Source organism: Hydra viridissima, unplaced genomic scaffold (genome assembly GCF_058129835.1).
Source record: "Hydra viridissima isolate aposymbiotic clone 2 unplaced genomic scaffold, HvirCarnegie_v1 scaffold_7, whole genome shotgun sequence".
NCBI classification, from domain to species: domain Eukaryota; kingdom Metazoa; phylum Cnidaria; class Hydrozoa; order Anthoathecata; family Hydridae; genus Hydra; species Hydra viridissima.
In genome coordinates this window covers 157,814-179,230 of record NW_028324306.1, presented here as the reverse complement: position 1 = coordinate 179,230, position 21,417 = coordinate 157,814, and the positions used below count along the sequence as shown (strand labels likewise).

The 21,417-nt window shown below is 29.2% G+C and overlaps 3 protein-coding genes across 5 annotated transcripts; all 3 read left to right on the top strand.

Annotated features, from left to right (window-relative positions):
• On the top strand, nucleotides 1–2,752 carry LOC145180250 (N-lysine methyltransferase KMT5A-like). Of its 3 annotated transcripts, XM_090092620.1 has the most exons (6): nucleotides 476–696; nucleotides 1,388–1,426; nucleotides 1,589–1,679; nucleotides 1,770–1,935; nucleotides 2,014–2,203; nucleotides 2,324–2,751. In XM_090092620.1, the coding sequence occupies exons 1-6, from the start codon at nucleotides 640–642 to the stop codon at nucleotides 2,381–2,383; spliced, it is 603 nt and encodes a 200-aa protein (XP_089948746.1). In that variant the 5' UTR covers nucleotides 476–639; the 3' UTR covers nucleotides 2,384–2,751. The 3 variants fall into 3 exon arrangements, with proteins under 3 accessions (XP_089948745.1, XP_089948746.1, XP_089948744.1); XM_090092619.1 differs by lacking the exon at nucleotides 476–696 and adding an exon at nucleotides 1–192 and having other exon boundaries at nucleotides 2,014–2,752; XM_090092618.1 differs by having other exon boundaries at nucleotides 2,014–2,752.
• On the top strand, nucleotides 2,648–19,216 carry LOC149885479 (uncharacterized). Its single transcript, XM_090093280.1, has 20 exons — nucleotides 2,648–2,716; nucleotides 2,800–2,854; nucleotides 3,588–3,653; nucleotides 3,747–3,815; nucleotides 4,134–4,202; nucleotides 4,288–4,347; nucleotides 4,510–4,556; nucleotides 5,226–5,297; nucleotides 5,386–5,621; nucleotides 5,725–6,648; nucleotides 6,915–7,041; nucleotides 8,396–8,801; nucleotides 8,950–9,024; nucleotides 9,120–9,188; nucleotides 9,291–9,347; nucleotides 10,519–10,584; nucleotides 10,822–10,917; nucleotides 11,034–11,193; nucleotides 17,395–18,028; nucleotides 19,016–19,216. Exons 1-18 carry the CDS (start codon nucleotides 2,648–2,650, stop codon nucleotides 11,168–11,170), a joined length of 2,700 nt encoding a protein of 899 aa, XP_089949406.1. The 3' UTR covers nucleotides 11,171–11,193; nucleotides 17,395–18,028; nucleotides 19,016–19,216.
• Nucleotides 19,029–20,864, top strand: LOC149885478 (uncharacterized). The gene is made up of 2 exons (XM_090092621.1): nucleotides 19,029–19,141; nucleotides 19,319–20,864. The coding sequence occupies exon 2, from the start codon at nucleotides 19,380–19,382 to the stop codon at nucleotides 19,983–19,985; it is 606 nt and encodes a 201-aa protein (XP_089948747.1). The 5' UTR covers nucleotides 19,029–19,141; nucleotides 19,319–19,379; the 3' UTR covers nucleotides 19,986–20,864.
• Nucleotides 20,865–21,417: the final 553 nt, after the last annotated feature.

Here is a 21,417-nt window from a genome sequence, read left to right as displayed (position 1 = left end):
AATCTCATCTCTGGCTACTAAGGAGGTTTCATGCGCTGACATTGCAACGCATTTCGAAGTTGAGTAACTAAGCAGGTGTCAGAGCAACACAACCTTTATATAAATAAATTAAACTAAAATTATTAAGCAAACATTCACAAAATTTTTAAGTAAAAGTAACATATTGTCACGCAAATGGAAACTACAAATATGGTAAAATTTGAGTTGTTATTTTTTTAATTCATAGAAAGCTTTTTCAGGTAATAATATCTAAAATCGGATAGTGATTTTTTAAATTCAATTATATTATTTGGTAATTTAGTTTGATTTTTAAAAATCTTGAAAAATCTCATTGTTTTAAAATTACGAAATCTTTCCTTTTTCCGTCAATATCCGAATATTCAAAAATCAATATATTAAATATTACTACTGATCGCTCAGTATTGACCGACAAGTATGGTGATCGATATTATGTTTTGTGTTTAAATAAGAAATATTACAAAACACAGGTGATTCTTTAATAAAATGTAATTACCTAAGTATGATTAAGAGTTTACAAGAAAAATTTTGACTAAGTAATTAATAAAAATAGACAAATAAATTCATAAAGCTCAGATAAAAAGAACAAGCTTATTAGATGGTGCATATAAACAAACATATATGCAAAAAAAGCAAGGAAATAAGAATAGGATGACTAAAGAAACTTTTAAAAGTCAAGTAAGTGAGAAACTTGTTTCCAACTCTTAAGTCTTTATTTAAAAGTGTTCTGTATACCTACTTTTTTTTCTTCTGCGCTAACGTTTTAATTTTTTTGTTTCTGTGTCCTTTTCCCGTTTTTTTTTTTTGTCACTACATTCTTAGTAAAACATAAACTAAAATCTAATGTTTTGTGGGAAGGGAGCTTATTTATCACAACTGACGCTAAATACTTTTGTGTAATATCCGTTAAAGCAACTTTCCTGTTCATGAAGTTATCAATAGATTTTTATTACTATGAAGAACTACGCTGAAAATCTACCTAAAAAAAGAATTTCTAACTCTTTTATTTTTGAACGCAGTTATTTTCACCTTAAATTTAATAAGTACTTCCTAGTAATGTTCTCAGAACATAAATGTATAACCTCAAACTAAAAACCTGTATTTTAAGGCCATTGACTAAAAAATGAATTGGTGCTGAAAATGATGGCAGGTAAAAATTCTTTGTATTTCATACAAGGACTTGCTTTAAATTAATACCAAAACGTTGTTTACTGAGCTATTTAGCATTCAAAACGAATTTTCTAGATTATTTATAGTAGGATAACTGCTGACTTCGAAGACTTAAAATTGAGCATTATTTTTAAGTATATACGTTCACACCAGGCTGTTTTTGTGAAGTCTTAAATAGCAATTTGAAAATATTGTCTAGATTGTGTTAGCGTCCTCAAGAAAGGAGAGAAGAGTTGAGGTAATTTAAATGAATCTCTCAGTTTCCGTAATTAATTTCAATAGTTTTATTAGGCTTCGTTCGCTAGTTATATTAGCTTTACAATAAAATTAACAAGTGAACCAGAACTAGTTTATACGCGTAGGAACTCTTATTTTTCATCGATATTCAAATTGATTTTAGAGAGAAAATCAAGAAGATATTGCCGGTAAATATTGCACACGAGAAGAAGACCCAGAACACTTTTACGCTCAGCACATTAATGACGAAATAGGTACTTTTCATTCTTTAGAAAACGACGATTGTAAAGCTGATTTATTAAAAAAAAAAAGATTTACAAAGAAAAAAAATTACTTTGTTTTAGGATTCGGTGTATTTACAAGTAAAAGAATAGAGAAAGGTAGTTTTCTTTTGGAATATGCTGGAAATTTGCAAAACGCAGAAAAAGGAGAACTTAGCCTATCGAAACACTTTAAAGATAACCGCGGATGTTATGTTTATTTCTTCGATTGGAATGGCAAAAAGCTTAGGTGAAGCATTTAATTTAAACTCTTATACAAGTTGCTTTTTGTCACAACGTATTTTACTAATCGCCTAAAATCTTTTAGCATTGACGCCACAAACAGCAAAAGATTGGGGAGATATGTCAACGATGCTCCCATTAGCAAAGCAAATGCCAAAATGAAAAAAATAATAGTAGAGGGCACTCCACGCCTTTGCCTTTTTGCTTTGAGAAATATTCAAGCAGATGAAGAAATACGCTATGATTATGGAGTAAAAAATTTACATTGGCGACAGGTAGATTATCTAATTAAGTTCAATTATGCAAAAACAAAAAAAAAAAAAAAACAAAACTCGCAGATTCACCCTAACTCAAGTGTAAAAAAAATATTTAGGTCAGATTCTTTTTAAATTTAGAAAAAACCAATAAGACCCCTGAAAAGCATAGGCACAATGGTAAGTCTGTTAGAGCTTTGATTATAGGAAAGAAATTCTTTTCCAACAATTCAAATTTAATGAATCAGCTAATTTCATTTTTTCAACGTCTTAGGTTCAGAAAAAAGCAAGCCAAAGAAATCCCAATACGTCTAAGGAAATTGAACCTCGAAATTACCGATGTTTTGTGAGACTTGAACCTATCTTCGACTCATTAAGCGGTGGGTATAAGCAAACTTCTTTAAGAATCTTGAATAAATCTTTCCTCAGTGAATATTAACCAATCTTGTTAGCTTTAATAAACGAATGGTTCAAAATGAACTCTTAGACTGGTTTAAACTCGCTTCTCATCATGATCATAATATCAAGCCTAATGTAACAAATAAAATGCAAAAATAATTAATACAAATTGATGGATATATTAATACTGATATAATATTTTGGTATTATTTCCAGAGTTAAGAAGTTATAACTCTGAAAAAGTGCTCGAAGAGCCCAAAGAAAAGTATATAGGTAAGCAAGTATTTTAAAAACTAATTAATATTTCTTAATATTACCGAAACCAAGGCAAGAGACATCAAATTCCAAATATCTTTGATACTCAAAAATACGAGAGAACTAATGGCATCGCTTGTTCCTTCAGAATAATCTGTTGGATTGAATATCTTGATCGATATTGCCTCACACTCCTCCAGTTCTGCTTACTTCAATATTCACCACCAAACTTTGCTGTTTTTCTTTCAAGAAACAATGACATACAATTTTATTTATTGACACCACTTGTTATACAAATTTAAATGACCTTATTAACTTAATTTCTGCACTACCATAATAAAATTGTGCTCCAAACTAAAATATTTAACCTTAATTCTGCATTTGTAAATAAAATATCACGCTATTGAAAAGACTTACAAACCAGTCAAGCAGCTAGTGATTTTAAGGGATTCGCAGTTTTAAAGTCGGTAAATAAAAAAAATATTGTGTAAGAATTGTTGCGTAAAAATCAAGGTTTAAGTCTTAATTTTTGGATATCAACTAATTTATGCTAAGGAGGAGGGATGAGATATATTTTTTTGTTGTTTGCGTCCCCTATCATTTTCATACTCTTTGATAGGCCTAAAATAGAACTTCAGATCATAACCAAAAGAATTTAAAACTGAACTTGCGGGGAAATGCTACTAATAACAATTGCTTAAAAAGCATTTTATTTTAATAAAATTAATGAGCTAAGAAAATTTTTTCTTAGATTCACCAGATTGCAACTTAGAAATTTCTGAAAACTTAGACAAGTTGATTGATATTTGCATTAAAGGTAAATATTTTATGCCTTTTTACAACTATAAGTTGTCCCTTTAATCTGCTTGTATAAATTATAATTAAAAACTATATCTAAAACTTTTTACAGATAACAATGAGATATTGTCTAAAGGTTCCATTAAGTTAACTGATGAAGATGAACCAACTGAAGAAAATTGTAAGAGTGAGTTGTATATATATGAGAAACTAAAATACACTTTATGAAAAGTCAACTGGGAAACATGCTTCAGCATCCAATCATAGCTGTTGCATACTAAATGACTTAAAAAATCTTTTATTTGGCATTTAGTTGAAAAATGAAAAAACTACTTAAGCCAAATACTTCCAAATAATACTAAAATAGTTTTAGATATGTATTACCACTGTAACTTTTATTCCTAAAAAACTTTAAAGTAGAAACTTAAATTTAACTTACCTCATTTATCATCACAAGTAAGTCAGCTATAACTATAATAAAAGTATTTTGCATTAATAGATTGCAGTTTTCAAAGTTCTCCAGACTTATTAGACGAATTAGTGGAGAAAGTTATAAATGAACAGACAGGTTGTTAATATATGCATTTTACAAAGTTCAATTTGCTAAAAATAATCATGTGAAAACACACATAAACTTTAAAATATATTTATAGATAACAGTGTTCCATGCCAAGTCAATTTAGACAGTGAACTGACACTAGGAGAGCAAACCGGTAAGTCATACTAAATTGAATATTTCAAAGAAGATGCACTGTGAAAAATATAAATTGAACTTATATGAAATATCTAAGGCTTTTAAACTACTTTGTAAATAGCTGCTTGCATAATGTTTATTCAACACATGATGATAATTATGATTAATTCTTCTCTCTTAGATGATATTGACTTCAAAATTTGTGAACTGAACTCCTTTTGTTCAGAAGTGAGTATTTTTTCTCTCTAAGTGATTAAATTGCCCAATGAGAAAGAGTAGGATTTATTAGACATAAACCACTAACCTTTAGAGAAGTCTAAAGCTGTTTTAAAACTTTGCAATTTCCATTATAGATCTACTGCTTTTAAATTTTCACTTCGTATTGTAACTGTAAAATTAAAAATTAATAAATATACATTAACTTATATAAACACTCAAATATAAGGATGTGCTACATTTTAATTTTTTTATTGACTTAACAATTTCCTGTCCTCTTTTTTACATTAAAAATACAGTAACAGTGTTTTAGCAAACATTGAAAATATTTTTAGTACTTTAAGCTTCATTAAAAATTCTTTTATTACTTTAAACTCATTACAAATAAAAAAGATATATATGTATACAAAAAGCTTACCAAACAATGCTCAGACACTCAGTTGGCACAGTTAAAGTATTTTATAAGTACAGATAAGCGCTAATAGGACATTATAATAATTGCATGATACAATAAAATTATTACAAAAAATGCTCCAAAATCAAATGATTTATGCTTTAAAGCATTCAAATTTATTCTTTATTGTTTTCACACAAAAACCTACAATGATTTTAAAAGTAAGCAATTACAAAAACATAAATACCATGCCTAAAAATTAAATTTAATTAGTATTTTATTTCCAGGAACCACTATTAAATACATCAAGTGTAGAAGAATTGATAGAGACCAAAAGCAATCAGAATATAACTGAGAATGTAATCTAATTCATTTTCTATTTCATTATTATTATTTCTCAATAAATTTAAAAAATTTTCTAAAAATAAATTAAATTTAATAATTTAGACCAAACTATTAACAAAGAAAACAAGAAAACCATCAAGGCTATGTATATTCTGCAATAAATTTCAAACAAGGCTGTCAAGACATATTCAGCTCAAACACCAAGACAATGAAAGAGTCAAAGTTGCTCTTAAACTTCCTGAACCTGAAAAAATAAAAATGATTGATTTATTTAAGAAAGAAGGAATAAAAAATTACAACATCGAACAAGCTAAATTAGAAGAGCCTAATTTTCAAAGGTGAGAATATTTTTGCTATTTAACTGACATAGATTTTTTAAGCAAACAATTTTATAAAACATTTTAACTCACTATACTATTACTTTTAAATAAACAAATTTAGAGAAAGAGTACCTATTAAAATTCACTCCCAAGAGGAAATCCCACAAAATCTTGAAATGTGTGGAAGCTGCAATGGATTTTTCTCGAAAAGATTTATAAGTCGCCACCTTAAACTTTGCAGTTCAAACTCTTCTAAACCAGCATTGCAAGTTCCATTATCTTTACTAAAGAATAGTTTTGCAGTGTCTCTTCCGGAGGATTTTGTTAGAGATGTTCTATCAAATCTAAGAAATGACAGCATTGGTCTTATTTGCAAACAAGACAGTAACATCTTAACAATAGGACTTCGATTACATGAAAAAATGAAGAGAAAGTGTGACAAGACGTCTGAAGTCTTAAAATCAGTCAGGAATGACATGAGACGTCTAGCACACCTATACTCAATTTTTAATTCCATTGAAGGTGTGCTTAAAAAATATAACAACTCAATGGACATGTTTAATAGAGTAAACTTTGATTATTTAAGATTAGCAATCGATAAATACACTACAAACGAGGAATATTTGAAGTCTGGCCTCAAAATTGTTCTTTCATCTTTAATTAAAAAATCTGCAAAAATAATGAAAGGAACAGTTTTGACCCAGAACAACAATAACCTCACATTTGAGCAAAACAATAAAGAGGTTCTTGAAAAAGTCCAAGAAATAGACTTATTTATTTCTGTTTTTGATACCTGGAAAGGATTTGTGTTTGGGGATGCAAGTTATGACATAAACAAAAAACGCCAACAAAAATTAAGGAAGCCAGCTTCCTTGCCAGACGAAGATGATATTAAAACACTTAAGAACTATATCTTAAAAAATGTAAACAAAGTAATGACTGATGGGTACATATTTTGGGATACCCATGTATTCGTTGAACTTCGAGATTTGTTGTGCACTAGGTTAACATTGCTTAATGCGAGGCGTGGTGGAGAACCTGCAAGGTAACTTTTTCATAAATTTTTGTACATTAATTTTTTCAATAATAAAATATTGAAGTAATTAACATCTTTTTATAATGAAATGGATAATGTAAACAGAGTTTAACATGACCTTAGCAGTAAGGTCAGATCAAACAGTTAAAACAGTAATTTATGAACAGAACAACAAAAATATCAATAAAAACTGAATAAATAAAAATCATAAAAACAAGTTACAAAAGGAGATTGTTTGTACAGAAAAATTATTCAACTAAAAATATTTCTCCTAGGTTATTATTAAGTGATTGGAAAGATGCAGAAAAAGGCTCATGGGTTGATCCTCAACGAGTTCAACAGCTTGACGAACTTGACAGAAAATTAACAAATACATTGCAAATAGCTTATATGACTGGAAAGGTATTGTTTTTTTTTATTAAAATAATCTTTTGAAAAGAAGTATTAAAAATTACCAATTAGTAAAAATGATAGTAATCATTTAATAGTTGAGTACCCAAAGTCAAAAATCTCTGAATTTCTGTAACATTGACATTTCAAGCACTATTTGCAGAAATATAAAGTGATTTAGATTGTTTTTAAAAAAATCTAGCATCAGGGTGTCATACTAAAGCATACAATTATATTTTTCAATGTCCTTTTTTACAAACTATACATCTCATTGGCATCAATTTAACAAGGTTGTTACAAATTTCAGATAGAACTCTTCTTTAAATGTAATGCAATTCTTGTATTAAACTACTTATGAAATGTATTCTGACCTCAACTAACTTTTTTCTCCTTCAAGCCTAAATACAGTGGATTGATTATAAATCTGGTGATTGAGCATCATTGATTTCAAATCTTGTGATTGAACATGTATAGATATTACACAAATCTGCTCAAACAAAATTAAAGAAGCTCCACATAGCAATACTCACCCTCTCAATGCTACCATACACCCTTGGTAATATAAAACAATTGCTATACTTTTCACATTTAAATCTTTTAACAAGCCCTTTGCTTTTCTTGTCTATTACTTCAAATTACTTTCACTTCTGAAAATTTCTTGCTTCTGCTTACATTAATATTTTTTTATAAGCTTATCTCTTTTTCCAAGGTAAAATGCTTCTCACTATATTTAAGAAACAAGATTTTCACAGTTTTCAGTGAAGGTTTTGGTAAGATCATTATGACTTAACCTTGCATTTGCACTAATATGACAAAATATAAAACTGTTTAACTATGAAGAAAAAGTCTTCATAAACTAACCAAATTTCTTGATCCTTGATGGTAGTAAATATCACCTCAAATGTTTTAGGAGTATATCTGACATTATTTTCAGAAATCAACAATCTAATGGCTATTTCTCTGTTGTTGATCCTTCACACCTCTTATCTACCACTACTTTTTATTACTTTTCTATTTTAAGTTTGGGATCTTCTTACAATCTCAGCCAAAAAAAAATCTGAAATGATTATCATTATCTATTTTTGTGCAACCTTTGTAAGGAAATAATAAAACTAGCATTGTTTAATAAAAAGTTATAAAGCTCTTTAGGTGAAGTTTTACTTATGAGTAAACAAACAAATAGGTTTTCAGGCTATTGTAGACCATGATTATAGAAAATTTATTTTTCTTCATCATTCTAAATTTTTAGAATTTCTAGTTCCCAAAATAGTCCTGTTCACTGTCAAATTCTGCATATACACATAAGTTACTTAATAAGATTCATTCAAGATAGATCACTTATACAACCTCTGAAAATATACTTTAGGGAAACAATCATTTGGTGCCAGTCATTATTCCAAAAGACTCTATTGAAGCAATTAGAAAATTAGCAGATTTTAAAATTCGAAAGGATGCAGGTATCTCTGAAGAAAATCAATATCTTTTTCCTAGTACACAGGGAAGCAAAAACCATGTCTCAGGGTGGCATGCTCTTCACAATATTTGCATAAAAATTAAAGACAAATTGCAGTTCTCAAATAAACTTACAGCAACATCAAACCGTCATCGAGTAAGTACGTTGTTTGCAATGCTGGATTTACCTCTTAGAGATAGAGAACTGTTTTACGAGCATATGGGCCACAGTCAAGCAATAAACCAAAATGTTTATCAAGCACCACCAGCTTTACTTGAAATAACAAAAGTTGGTCGACACTTGATAGATCTTGATAATGGTCAGTGTTTTTTCCTTTAATATTATTATTCTGAAAAAAAAAAAAAAAAAAAAAGTGAAACAAAATAGATGCTAAATACTTTAAAATATAGCTAAGTCTTCTGTTTGTTCAAAGAGATTTTATTTTTTTAATATAATTTATTTCAAAGGAATACAAAAAGCTCCTTCAAGTACTTGTCAGACAGTAACTTTAACCACTGTTAGTGATCACCATTCTCAAAATGGTAATTAATTATAATTTAAATTATAATTTAAAAATTCAGCAGTACATTTTTTGAATTAAATTTTAAGAGCAAAGTAATTTTTATAATCCTTACAGATTGGACAGAGCACAGCAGTAGTGAAAATGAGGAAAATGATAATGATTGGCTTCCTGATAATAAATTTAGTAAGTTTATAAAGTATTTATGCAGTCTAAAATATCATTACCTAAATTTTTAAAGAACCTTTTTTGGATAATAGAAAATATCAAAATGATTTGCTTTGTTAGAAAATAAAATCAATAAAAGAAAAATGGGAGATAATGAATATGATCAAAATGAATCTGGTAAGTTCCAAATTCTTCTTGTATTTACAATGGATTTTATGTAGTGATTATTCCTTTGATTCTCTCTTAGTTTTTCTCAAAATTAAAATTAAAAAATCAATGAGGGAAAATAATGAGAATAAAAAAAATCAAAGACTGAAAATCCTCTTTGTTCCTTAACATTGGTAGTGGCATTAAAAATAAGAATATTTAAAAAACCTCTAAAGTGTTTACTATGTATTGGTGTATCTAATAGCTCATTTATTTATTGTTCATAAACATTTTTTTTAAAATGGCTTTACTTTTATCTTCTATTTTTAATTATAGTAAATTCTAAACAAGTTGATAAGCACAATTATAAATATCTATGTTGTATTATAAAGAAGTGGAATAAAAAATAATATGCTTTTTAACAAAATCATATTGCTGAAAATATTGTTAAAGTAGGTTTAATTAATATAAAATTAAACACATAAAATTAAATTAGATAACCATTTATAGCTTCAACATTTTCCCTTTTTTAACAGCTTAAAGAAGTATCTTTGCTTTTAGAGAAATTTACACACTAAACATTTTGCCAAAAAAAAAACACTTCATATATTCTTTAAAGGTTTTGATCAAACACAATGGTAATATCTTACAAAGTTTTTTTGTACATTGTTTCTCAAAATTACAAATCATATTTTGTTAATCAAAAAGTTGTAATTTTTCAAAGATGATAGTTGGGGGTTTTTTAATCAAAAAGTATAAAGTTCTTTTTAAAAAAACAAACAGCGAATTAGCAATTTAAGCATTTTAAACTATCAGAAGTAGTAGCTGGGATATCACTCAATTTCACAAGTAAAAATTTACTAAATAGAACAGTAAATTTTCAGGGGACAAGCGTTACATTTTAAAAGATTTCTGGATGAAATACTCAATGTTATTCTTCACAAAAATGTCTCTAAAACACAAAATATTCTTTGAAGGTTATATAAAAATTATCAACTAAGGTAAATTCATACTTTTAAAAATTAACTTGAAACTTTTGTCATTTGCTTGAAAACCTAACTACATCCTAGTTGAGTTTTTCATGAATATGGTTATTGAGGTCCCCTAAGAAATTGACCTTTTTATGCCCTACTGAAATAATGTTACTGGTGTAAAAAGTAACACCATGTAAATATGGTTTGAATATTTCTTTCCAATACAGGTCAACTCAGAAAAACAAGATTGTTAGATGTGGTTGTAAATAATGAAGTAGCTGAGAATAAATCTGGTATGTTTTTTCAATATTGTTTTAAGAATACATATTTATATAAGTTTATATTGCTATTTCAACAAATTAAAATGAAGGTTGTAAAAATATATACCTAAGTTCATAGGATTATGTGCAATAACTTGTAGTTAGCATATCTGGTTATCTAAAAGAATTTTAAAATGTAAAATCAACCTTTCTATATTATCATTCATAGTGACCTGACTATTAAGTATTTAACATATAAATTTGTTTTAGGGAGATCATACTTTCAATGGAGTGCAGAACAAGTCAAGCTTGTTCACAGTACATTTGGATCATTTATCAATGGTACTAACTTGAGCACTTTTCCAGGTGAGTTGTAGGCAGTGCTTTGATAATTTAATTTTAATCAAAAAATACATATATATGCTACTTTTTTATGAATTAACTGTAAATCTAAATAGATATAAGTTATTATTATTTTAAAGCAAAAAACCAAATGAAGGAATTCAGCGAACGCTATAATGTTGATATTCAAAAACTTAGAACAAAAATTTATAATGAGCGACAGAGAGTAAACAAACTTCATGAGCAAAGAATGAAAGACATGAAAATGTTAGAGTGAAAAATTACTGATATTTTGTAATGGTAGGTTTTCTTTTTTACTTTTAGTACCTTAACACTAATTTTGAAAGAAAAATGAAACCAATCATTTTGATATCAAATCTGTAACTTTTTGGAGATGATAGACTTATGATTTCTTCGCAAAAATAACTAAACTTCAAAATAAATAAATAGTTATTAACCTCCCCCTCCCTCTTTCTCTGCAATAGTTTTCTATAGTTATACATTTATATTTTTTTAGTTGCTTTCACCTCACCTTTCAGTTCACCTTGCCTAGTTTAAAAGAGAGGAAGTTTTTAGAAAGAAAGAATAAAATACACTGCTGAAATATTTTTTGGTTTTAGAATGTCTATAAAAAAAATGATATATGAAAAGTAGATACTTATTTTCAAAGACCAGCCCAAAGACATTATATACATATGTATATGAATGACATAACCTCTTTTGCTGAATCATCTCTAGAATTTTAGATTAAACATTCTCAAAAATATTGGTTATGATTAAACGTTTTTAAGTATAACTATTAAAGAATTTTTCTTAATAATATTTTACTTTTTATGAAATTTATCAATTAGTTACTTTGAAAGTAAATAATCTAAAAACATTCATTGGATACAACAGTCATAATTGGAAAATAGCATAAATTTATCTTTATGCAGTTTAACAATTCTAAGGCATGCACTTTAATAAATATACATAGAACTAAAACTTACAGTAAGACCTCTGTAAAATGAATAACTCATGAGTTACAAAAAATGTTTAGCGGTGTACATAACACAGCTTGCACTGAATTGATATAATGTAAATTAAATGTAATAAACTAAACAAAAACTAAATATACTCTCCCCTGCCAACTAACTGTACTAGAATACGAAGAACTCAAAAATAGTAACCTTAATCGCACAACCTTTTTAAATAGCATTGTAGCTCGTCCTCCATTTGCTTCCATGCGATTATGCACTCCATTTGCAAGCATGCGTTTCTGGATGTCGTTTTGCCGGAACGCGATTTAAATTGATAATTAATAATACAAGTATTAAACTGAAATTAAGTATTGAAATACATAGGAAAAAAATTTAAAGTCGTTAGACTGGTAAAAATGCAGGAAATGCTAAATGAAATCATTGGAAGACATGAAAATGTAAAAACGAAACATTCCATCAAAAAATTTATAAGATCATTACATAAGTCATGTAGTTTTGTCCTCTACTGCTTTGGTGGTAAATATTAATGGAATTTTATTTATTAGCATTTTACATTTATACCAATACTTACAAGACAAGTATATCATGTCCTGTCGAAAATCAACTTATTCGGTAAATCTTTATGTTCGAAGATGATACACATTTACCTCCTCTTGTTCAATTTGCGTATGTACTTGTACAAGGGTGCGCTCCTGTTTAAATAACCTTACTCAGCTCAAGACAATAAAAGAAAAATTTTTCTTCTTCGCATGGAGCATATCCCTTTTATCTTTAACCTAAATTTAAAAAAAAAAAAAGGAAAATAAAACCGCTCCTTTGAAGTACTCAAAATATCTTAACTCCCCCTCCCCTATCATCCCGAAAGACGCACTATGATACTTAATTACTCATACCAAATGTTTTAACAAAAATAAAGCTATTGAAAGCATAAGTAAATTTATTAGTCATAATTATGGAATGCATACTTTAATGTTATCTGTCTTTTTATTTGATATTTAAGCCTTTACAGCCCTTTGAAACATCATATCGGTTGATAACCTACTAACTAAAAAACAAAAGATGATAAAAATAAATAAAATTTATGAACTAAACAACATAAAAACTGGGCTGTATTTTGCTTTGGAGCATAAAATCAGAACTACTTATCAAGAGTTTATAAGGTTGAGTGCAATAAAAAAAAGAACGAAAACCTAACAAGCAATGGCTTCATAAGTTTAAGGTGGTCCTATACTAAAAAAAATCAAAAAAATCGATTTTTCAAAAATTGCATATTCTTGAAGCCCAAACATTCTACATTCTAAATATATATAGATCATTATAGGGAGTGAATTTAAAAATGCTCTAAAATAGCAAGTTTCACAGTGAAGTTAAATAATTTTCTTAGCAACGGCCTTAGCAACGGGTTGTTTATATTAGAAAATAGGCGTTTTAGAATATTGCGCCATTTACTTTTAGTTTTTGACACTGGTGCCAGTAACTGTTTCATGTTTATTTTCCTAAATAAGCCATGATTTTTAAGTACAATTACTATGTTTACATATATTACTTATAGAAAAATCAGCTTTGAGTTATACTTTGTGCCTCGTGCTTGTTTTTATTATGGGAAAAAATAAATGTGATTCAAATTTAAGAAGGAAAGCAGGTGGTAACAGGATTTTCAAAAAAAAGTACTTAAGAGGAAATCAATTTTCCTCAGCATCAACAGTCAGCATCAATTTAACTTCTAAATTGGAAATCACTAACTCAACTCAATCAAATATCTTGACATCAACATCTTCAAAAAAGTTATCACATAGCAGTAAAAATAGTAATGCAAAAAATAATGATTCAAATAAATTGCCTTCATGCTTTATACTTATTGACACAGACATTTTAAAATCAATTGTTACTTTGATTGGACATTGTCCAATCAAACTTTAGTCAAAAACTAAATAATTTAACAATAAGAAAAATAATTCAAAACAAAAATAAACTTACCAAGTTAACAACTAAATACTAAAGATTGCGCAAAGTTTAGAACAAAGAAAAAGCTCTCACGGTTGCATAACTAAAAAAAACAAAGTCGAAAACATTCACGTTGCTCAACTTTTTCACTTCTACTAGGTATGTGTGCAAAATTTTTAAACTATTCTGCTATTTAATTATTTTACATGATTGTAAAGAGCTTTAAATCAGTATAACGATGGTGAAAATTTCATAAAAAACTAATGATTCTTCTAAAAGTTATGCCCACTTAAATGACAAAAATTCATTGTAAGGAATGCTTAAGAAAGCTGCAACCAACTTAAAAAATTAGCGTTCGGCTTACGGTGGTTATATAATAGAACTTCATTGTTTAATTTTTAGCGCATTACTTTGCTTTGGTCATATTTTTATTCAACTAATAACAGAATAAGGTTTTTTTTGTGTGTTTTTGTGTGTAAATCATGTTTTGAATACTTTAAAAAAATCACCAATATTTTAAGTAAAGTTTCATTTTTCTAAAAAAACAATTTTTTAATGAATAAAAAAGTCAAATATACAAAAGGTTCATAATCTTGAATCCCCCCCAACCCCTCCAACAGAAGAATATTTGGTACCTTTACTGCGTGCAAAAATAGAGTATGAGCGTGTCATTATTTTTTAATAAAATTTGGCAGGTACATAGAAAATAGATATATAAAACTGATTCAAAAGTTAGAAAAAAAACGCACATACCTACTTCTACTTTACTAAAAATTCCAAAACTACGCTGCACAATCCACGGTTTGTAGATTTGTGGTCCTTATATCAATGAAATACCCTATGGAAACCCTTTTAATGGGTGAAAGTGCATGTCATATGGAACACAAAATGAGTGATTTGAAAATCCTGGATTAAAATCCAACAGACTTATTTAGCTTTGAATGTTTTACTACGAAATACCCATGCATTTAGGCTATGAGTAGCCCAAAAAGTTTGTTGAAAAAAATTTTTTTTGCATTTTTTTTACAAAACACAACATATTAGCCTGTAAAATTCAAACCAATATTCTTTAACTAATTTATTTTCTAAGTGAGTTCGTTTTCAAGTTCTGTTACAACCTTGGATTTACATTAATGGATTACAGAGAAAAGGCATGTTCTGAAGAAAATTTTCTTTTCTAAAAGGAGCTCCATTGGTGGAATAGCCTCAAGGACAAACTTGTTATCTTGAAATTCAATCAAAGGCACATGAATGACATTTTTGAATTCCTTCGACTTTCTTGAATCTCCTCCTGCCGGGATGTATTCAGAATGCTGTCTTCTGATCTGGCCAAAAGTCCGAAGTTGTCCACAATTTTCAAGACCTGGAGATGCAGCATCACACCAACAACAAGGGTGTTTGCGACTGTGAGACTGAATGCCACAAAGAATGTTGGCCAGCTTTAGGTCACATGAGACAACCAAAGAACCTGTTTGGCATTTTTCTTTGACTTGAATGAGGTCGAAAATGGCCTTCACATTCTGGTAACTCTCAGGAGTGTTTTGTGACAGTGCTATCAGCATCTGCTGCTTAACACTCGTTTTTTTGGTTGATGCTGGTGCCATCAGCATGATTGTCTTCTGTACTGGGCTGTGTGGAGAAGTCTCATCTTCTTCCAACACAATGTGAGTGAAACTCACTTTCAGAAATGATCCACCACCATCAATCCCGAGTTTTAAAATGGAAGATTCTGATAGTTTTCGTGATGCTTTGAAAATATCACTAAGATTGCTGAGGCTCTGGCAGTGCACAACTTGACAAGTTTGACCATTCTCTGCCAATCATAAGTTGCTGACCATGAACTGTTCATTAAGTTTCTGGCCGGCTTGAGCAAACTTCAAAGGAAAACTTGGCTCCACCAATCTAATTGGGCTGATTTGATTTAGTGCTGAACCTAGTTTTCGCATGCCATTTTTTGAAAGTCCTGTATTTTGCTGAATTTGAACCATGGTTCTTTGAATAGCTGCTGAGCCGATGACGGACCTTTAAAAACAATAAAATAACATCCATTAGGAAAAAAAATATTTATTCTTGCAATGAGAATGATTTAAAGTAAAATTAGGTTGATGAAATAAAATTGAAGCAGGATAATTAATTAAGAGATGAATTTTCAATAAAAGCAGTTGCAATTAGCATTTTAATTAATATAAAAGCATTCTGATTTCTTTTTCTCATAATTATTACAGGTCATAAATTAAATGTTTGTGAATCAACATTTTGAGTGCCTTTAATTTAGCATAATGATACTATGATAATTAACTAGACAATAGAAGTAATTACCTCTCCTCAATGGCAAAAGTTTTCCACAAGGCTGACTGAGTCTAATAGTGCCATTTGGAGATGAGCTTTAGGATACTAAGACTGCTGCAGCCACTTGCTCTGCACCTACGAGATCATCTGTGGCCATTTTTCTCAGGTTTTCATGGCAAGTTCCAATGGTGAAGTTGTGAGGAAGTCCTCGGCCAACAATTGACAAGCACTTTGTGCAGCGCTTTTCAGAACTCTGAGAAATTTGCTTTGGAACTTTTTCCTCGGATTCTTTGACTTTGTCAAACGGATGCTTTTCCTTTCCTTTGATCTTGGCAATTTGGCATAAAAGGCACTCATAAACTGACGAAACTCTGGTTGTAGGTTTGATAGAAATTGACTTGAAGTCAAAAAAGTTTAGGCACATGTTTGATTTTTCCAGCACAAAGTTTTCCAATTTGAGATCTGCATGAAACACAAGTAGCCAAAGGCACTCTTTCATCACTGAAATCTATGTCTGTTTGAATCAGTTGAAGAATTTTCAACTTAGAGTTTTCAGTCAACTCTTAATTACCCTTTTTCATGCATATAACACAAAAAGGTTTTCTGCAATCTTCATGAGTTTTTGCAAATTTAGGCATCTTTAAATTTATTTAAAAAGCGCTCACTGTGTTTACATTTTGCTTTCTTCTTTGAATAATTACTGCCATTTCCCGAAAAAATTACTGGCCGGTAATTTTTTAACCTAGGGGCAAAGTTCGAACTTGAGAATTTCTCATGATACATCGGAACAGCAATAAGATGCATATTTGGATAAAAGCTTTTAAAATAAAAAAGTTTTGTTTTTATGCATTACATTTTATTATATATATATTGTTTAAACAAAGCATGTCTTGTAGCATTTTAAGCACTTAAATAGATCGCATTATGGTATGCAAAAGCTTATAAACTTCTTGACCAAAATTATGCTTTGGATGTTAATGAGGGATTTCAAAACCCTTTATTTTAGGCTCCCATAGGCATGCACTATCACCCCTTAAAAGGATTTTCATAGGGTATTTCATTGATATTAGGACCCCAAATCTACAAACCGTGAATCAGACCACACTAAAAATCGATAAAATCTCTGCAAGCGAAAGACATGAAAACGCGGCGACTGACATAATGACAGCTTAATTTATATTGCGATTACATTGAACATGATTAGGATAAAACTTCTTATTGTTTTCATAAAATCCTATACAAACATTGATAGTATGAACACTTTTACTCGAGATATTTTTACATTTAGGAGGTTTTTTCACTGTATGCACTTACAGATCAGATTGTTCTCAATTTCCGTAAATCACAATGCACATCACTAATTGTTGAAGAAATTAAAGCATAACTCACGTCCAACAAAACACAACAAGAAACAAAAATTCGCTTATTTGAGCCAGAGAAGGGGTCAAAATGCAGGCGTCCCTGTTGCTAAGACCGTTACCATGGAAAAAATTAAAGGACCTAGGCCAAGTTATTATACGCAAGCGCAGTAGTAACTTTAAAAAATTCAAATTTTAATAATGGCTACGGTCCGTAGCAACTGATTTTTTATTTAGTTGACTGATTATTTATATATGTTTCCATATAAATCAACATTTTAAACTCTTTCTAAAACTGAAATCATAATAAGCATATCTCAGTTGCATAAGAAAATGATTTGGCGGCATAACCTCGCGAACTATCTGAATTCAACCAACCCCACTCCCTCCTTGCTCATTTTGTTCGCTCCTTCGGTGCTCCTTCCTCCCCTGTCCATCCTTTGGGCACATTTTGGTTCAGAATTATTGACGCTTTGGTTACATGAAACGGAGGATCGAAAAATTCAATGACAATCTTCAACGCAGAACATTTAAAAGATGTGTAAAACAGTATGTGGTTATTTTGTAAGTTATTTCTTATTTCCTTCTGTATTTTTCTTTGTTAAAGTACTATTCTCCAGTTTCAGTTAATAAAAATTTAACTTTAACTGAATAATTGAGTTCAGATGCAGCTATGGGGCTATGAGATCCCACTTGCATTTAAATTGGCTAAACTCTGTGAGTTTGAAAGCAATGCTTTAATGAATATTTGGGAAAGTAACCCTTTTTTTTTCGCTAATATATTATTATTGCAATTTTATGTTTACTGATGAAATAAACTGAAAGATCTTCATGCAATCATTTTTATCATCAAGAAATATGTTGTTAGAATGTGATTTATTTATTGATTTAATAATACACTTTCATTATTGAATTAATGATATTCAATAATATAAATGATTGCATAAAGTTCTTTAATTTTTTAAATCAAAATAGTTTACCACAGAACTAAATAAACTGTTTTTTCAAGATATTTACCGTAAAATGAGGTGACTTTGGCCTGGTAGGTAACTTTGGCTAATTTATAAAAAAAAGGTTTAACTTTTAAAAACTACTTTGTACTTTTGCGGCTTCCTCCAAATTTAAGTTTATCTCAAAAGTAAAGTTATTCTGTTTATTTATTACTTATATTAATTGCAGTTTGCGGATTTATTAATATATTTTTTTGTTTGTTTATTAGAGTCTATAAAAACTGTTAAATTTATATGCTGCAAAATTGTGAGTTGGTTGAAAATGCTGTTAATATTTGAGTGGGTTGTGATGTTATAACTAATAGTAAATTTATATAGGATGAGTTTTGTACAATAGTTGCCAAATTTATAACACTTCTAATTAAAAATAACATTAATTAAAGTTTATGGGGTGGCTTTGGCCACAATTTGGGGTGACTTTAACCTTAGTGAAAAAATGTAATTATTTGATTTTCAACACAATATTTTTGATTTTTTTTTTTCAGAAAATGTTGTCTACAGATAAAATTTTATTAATTTAATTTTAAATTTTGGTTTTTAGGACAAAATACTAATTAATAATCATATTTATACCAAAGAAAACATGCCAAGAACATATAAACGTGTTGCTGGGAGTCGTGATTATATTCCATACACCCAGGAAACATTAACCAAATGTTTAAAAGAAGTAAGAAGTGGTAATTTAACACAAACAGATGCTTGCTTAACCTTTAAAATTCCTCTATCAACAATAAAAAATAAATTGAAAGGTTTACATAATAAAAAACCAGGGGGGTTGCACAATATTTAGTGAAATTGAAGAAGAAATTTTTGCAAACTATGTTATAGCTATGTCTTCTTTTAGATTCCCAGTTGACTGTTATGATTTACGAAGTATTGTGAAGTCTTATGCAGACTGTAAAGGAATGTTTATTAGGCAATTTGCAGGAAATATGCCTGGTATTGAATGGGTAAAATCATTCCTTAAGAGAAATGAACAACTAAGTGTTAGATTTGCAAGTAACATTAAAAGAAAGAGGGCAGAAGTAGGTACTGTTACTATTAATAACTTTTTTGATAATATCACTCCTGAACTGGCAGGGGTTCCTCCATCAAACATTTGGAATTACGATGAAACTAATTTAACAGATGACCCTGGTAATAAACTAGTAATAACAAAGCGAAGATCAAAATATCCTGAGAGGATAATAAATTTAACAAAGTCTGCTACATCTTTGATGTATTGTGGTAATGCAAAAGGGCATATCCTTTCTCCATATATTGTATATAAAGCTGATTTGATGTGGACAGCTTGGACAGAAAATGGACCAAAAGGAGCACGTTATAACCGCTCAAAGAGTGGATGGTTTGACTCCAGTTGTTTTACAGATTGGTTTGAATCTTTATTGTTACCTAAACTAAAAAAAGCTCCTGGAAAACATGTTCTAATTGGAGACAATTTGTCATCACATATAAATACATATGTACTGTCTTTGTGTGAAGGAAGTAACAAATTAAGAAACACTTTCTGACTTTACAACGAGTTTCTAAAAAACCCCCATCATGAGTATATTCTTTTCGAAGCGAAAACTCAGTTAACGAAACTTTATTGGTTCTTAAGCTATGACAACTGAAATAAAAATTTATAATGCTTAATGTAACTACCACTTTTAGCTCACACCACGCCGTTATGAATTTATTTCACTTTTAATTGTAACAAAAAACGTTTTGTATTCAGATGCGTTAAAATTACAAACTATCTGAAGGAAATATAACATTTTTGTTTTTTTTTAAAATTAAACTCAGCGATTTAACTAACTCACAGTGGCGTAATTAAAATGAGCGGGGACTACGGCAATCTTCAGACGCCAATTGAAAAATTTGCAAATTTTACGTACGTTTATTAGGCTCCTTTTCACTTAAATTTGTTTATTTAAAATTCTGGTAAAAAATACATTCAAGGTTCCTAATTCAGTTTAACTTCTGGATAAAAAATTTTAACAACGAGTTACATCAAATATCGGGAAATGAAATGAGAGCAAAGATCTATATTAACTAGATATCTAACTCCGCATAAAATTCATAGAAAAATGTAAACCAAATTTATTTATATCAGCAAATCAAAAGTAACGTATAACCCAGCAAACATGCTTTCAGCGGACCGTAATGCGTAAAGCCGCCGCCGGTATGCCGCTGCTGGCCCACTGTGATGCCTAATGCGGAATGCCGCTGCTGGCTAACCGATGATGGACCGCTTCTCGATTTTGTGTTGGCTTACCGACGTTGGCTGAAAAACGGCAAAACGCTTCGTTGTGGATACGTTTTTAAATCGGCATGCCAGCTTCGGTAAACACATGGCGATACATTATAGTTTTGCCAACACAAATCCAGAGTTGGCTTTCGGATAGCGGTAAGCTGTCGTTGTAACACCAAAAGCAGGCATTTCAATTGAAATGCCTGCTTTTGATGAGACTTAGATTGATCGATGTTTATATTGTGACTGTTTTATAAAAAATTCACTGATTATAACTTATTAGTGTTTAAATATATGCTTAAAATTGTTATTGCATTTATTTTTAACAATAGTTTATTTAATATTTATATCTCTGATAAAGTTATATGCTAAGTAAAACAGTAAGTATTAAATAAATAAGATGTAAAAATATCAAATTAGTTTTTAGTCTTAAAATATAAATTATATATATAAATTTATATTGATTCAATATCTATACTTTATATTATAAAATATAGCTATAATTATTGCTTATAAATATTAAAAGTTATATGATTTTAACATTCTTATAATCTTATAGCTATACTTATAGCTATACTTTATAATATTAAATTTAGATATTGATATAAACTATAGATATAGATTCAATATATATTTATAAGATTCAAAATTAAAAAGACTAATTTATATATATATATATATATATATATATATATATATATATATATATA